This window comes from Charadrius vociferus, unplaced genomic scaffold (genome assembly GCF_000708025.1).
Source record: "Charadrius vociferus isolate BGI_N301 unplaced genomic scaffold, ASM70802v2 scaffold615, whole genome shotgun sequence".
NCBI lineage: Eukaryota > Metazoa > Chordata > Aves > Charadriiformes > Charadriidae > Charadrius > Charadrius vociferus.
Genome location: NW_009648346.1, coordinates 38,942 through 41,801, shown reverse-complemented (window position 1 = coordinate 41,801; position 2,860 = coordinate 38,942). Strand labels below are relative to the sequence as shown.

The 2,860-nt window shown below is 61.6% G+C and overlaps 1 protein-coding gene across 1 annotated transcript in view; it reads right to left on the bottom strand.

Moving 5' to 3' along the window:
* Window positions 1–978: 978 nt before the first annotated feature.
* Window positions 979–2,860, bottom strand: part of LOC104286498 (group 3 secretory phospholipase A2-like) — a 24,009-nt gene continuing 22,127 nt past the window's right edge. Inside the window, exons 2-7 of the mRNA XM_009885094.1 lie at window positions 2,713–2,845; window positions 2,508–2,642; window positions 2,259–2,395; window positions 1,647–1,776; window positions 1,374–1,502; window positions 979–1,147 (exon numbers count right to left, since the gene is read on the bottom strand). Of these exons, the coding sequence (XP_009883396.1) occupies window positions 979–1,147; window positions 1,374–1,502; window positions 1,647–1,776; window positions 2,259–2,395; window positions 2,508–2,642; window positions 2,713–2,845 (833 nt within the window). The remainder of the gene's footprint in view (window positions 1,148–1,373; window positions 1,503–1,646; window positions 1,777–2,258; window positions 2,396–2,507; window positions 2,643–2,712; window positions 2,846–2,860) is intronic.

The following is a 2,860-nucleotide window of genomic DNA, read 5'->3' as shown; positions in this document are numbered from 1 at the left end:
TCTGTGCCGCGCAGGTAGGGGCCTCCCCCTGTATCCCCCAGTCAGAGCTGCTGCCCTGGCCCTGGCAGGGCTGGGAGGTGGCACAGAGGAGGACAGGGCTGGTCTAGTGGGGTGGGGGGGAAGCCCCTCGTGAAATTCTAAGTGTAAGGTCCCTCAGTCCTATAGGAGTAGTACTGGCCTTGCACCCAAGGTGGGACAGGAGCCCATGGCAGGGCTCTGGTGGCAAGGGTGATAGGCATAGAGTGAGGACCACCCCAGGGTACCCCCAAGATCGAAGCTTGCTCCTTCCCTGCTGCCTCCACTGTGCCTCAGCCTTGGACGTAGTGCAAGCAACAAAATAAACCATCCTGGCCCACACCAGCTGCACTGTGCTTACTGCAGGGGGGCAGGATCAGCCCCTGGGGTGGGGGCCACAGTGTCAACAGGGGGCAGCAGGCTCAGCCCCAGCACCACACACTATGCTCAGACCACCATTTATTCATCTGCTGCTGTGCACAGAGCCCTGGGCCTGCCCCTGCCTTCCTCTAGGGCTGGAAGCCAATGCAGACCACCCCTCCCACCCTGCCTGGGGAAGGGGGCCAGGACCACATCACAGGGCTCTGCCCCCCTCAGCTGAAGAGGCACAAATCCAGGCATAGGGGGGGCCCACCATCCCCACCTGGCACAACAGGGAAGGAAGATGGTGAGTTTCCCTTTTCCCAAGCCTGCCTGTTCCTTTCCCCTTGCTTTGATGCTCATGGATGGCAGCCATGGCCACCCCCCTGCAGCCACAGCTCCTTGAGAGGGTTCTCTGTCCCTCTGCCTGGCCCAGCTCCATGCAGTCATGCCAGCAACCATGCTTAGTGCCATCCTTTGTCTCAAGGACCAGAAATCAAGCAGCTCCACTCTGTGGCTGTTGCACAGCACATCTTCCTCCCCATGCAAGGCAGTGCTTCTCAGGCATCATTGGGGCACTGCATGGTGCCCAGCACCCGGCTTCTACTCTAAGGCCAGCTGCAGGCATCGCTCATAGAGAGTGCCACTGCTGTCCTGTGTCTTCCAGTCTGGATGCTCAGCCTTAGAGGTCACATGTGGAAGACGCCAGCGCCTCAGGGACTTTTTGAGATGCCGTGCAGGTACTAGCACAGCCTGGGTCGCTGCAGTACAGCTGCCAGAGAAACAAAGCTGTGAGCATTGGCATCTCTGCAGCACTGACATCCATTGCCTTCTATCCCAATACTGCTCATGGCACAGCAGAGCAGGGAATAACACTTGCAATGCCAGCTTCATGCTATGCCTGCAGGACAGCACCCAGCCCCACCACGCCATCCCTCCTGACCACACAGGGTAGGAAGCCCCACACAGGCCAAGTTCCCTTGACCTGCTATACTTACTTGTGCTGTAGGCCCTCGTTGCAGTCAGTGGGTGGCTCCAGAACAAAGCAGTCTGTGGCAATGTGGTCAGCCAGGGCAGCCACCTCCACATCACCTAGGACCCTTGCCCTGCGCAGGAACCGTGCCAGCCTACGGGCACAGGAGGGCAGCAGTCAGAAGCTGCTGGCCAGGGTGGGCATCCTGCTGGGTCCCACCTCATCTGACCCCAAACTACCTGTTTGCAGTGCCCTGAAATGGTGGGAAAATCCCTGCCTTTTCCTCCTGGACACGCACCTGTGAGTGCAGTTGCAGTGGAAGAGTGTCTGGGTGCCCACGTTGTGCAGCTGGTACTTCACCTCATGGGGTGCGATCTGGTGCTCACACTTGTCCAGGTGCTTGTAGCACCTGCACACCCTGTGTGGGCCTGAGGACAGCAGGGCAGTGAGGGGCACAGCCAGCACACAACCCCACCAGGCTGAGGCCTCAGGACACCCCAGCAGCAGTGCATGCTCTCCCCCCACACTGACTCACTGGGCTGCCTGTGCCTCTCCACGGTGGGCACAGGGGTGGCTCTGCAGTGCTCCACAGCCTGGCTGGATCTGATGCTGCCACCCTGAGCGTGGGCTGTGCAGGCAGGGTGCACTGAGCCCTGAGCCCCATGCTGTGCTCTTCCCAGCACTTGCTTTCTTCCAGCAAGGTCTTGTTCCAACACCGTCATTGCTGTTGGGGGGCCAGGCTCCAGCCCCCACTGTGCTGCTGGGTGTGGGTGTCTGGTTGTAGGCTCAGCCTTGTCCCTGACAGGCACAGGAGACAAGGTACCTGGGCCCCGTGGCTGCTGGGCTGTCGCAGGTCTCTGTGCCCGGTGGAGCCCAGGGTTTTGCCCCAGTCTTTGTCGGAGCTGCTTACGCCCTGCTCTAGAGGGCTTCATTCTCTTGCCCAGGGGCTGCACAACAGAGGTGCCTATCTCCTCCGTGGGCAGGCTGTACTGGTACTGATTTTGCTGCACCATCCTGGCCAGGGGTACTACACCGTAACGCTCACACCTGGGGACACCACATGCCATGAGTCCCTGCACACCAGCCCCAGTTGCGCCCCCCTGCAGCCGGCAGGGCACACCGGGGGCCACAGCAGCAGGGGCACCCCCGGGGTACTTACCCCCCCCACCAGTGCCACTGCACACACTCCTCGCTTTCCTCCAGCACAAAGCATGGCACCTCCAGCAGGTTGAAGAAAGTGACGCCGATGATGTTGGAGATGGTGTCGTTGAGGGCCAGCAGGCACTGCCGGAACCTGCGGGGCAGACGGGGACGGTGAGAGGCCCTGCGGCCCCCCGGTGTGCCCCCCTCCCGGCCCAGCGCACCTGGCGTCGCAGTCGCAGTGAGAGACAGTGTGCAGGCGGTAGTTGCGGATGCCGTAGTTGAACTGCAGCGCCGTGATCTGCGCCGAGCAGTGGTCGTGCTCCCGGCAGCACAGGTCGGGGCCGAGGAAGAGACCTGCGGGCAGCAGCC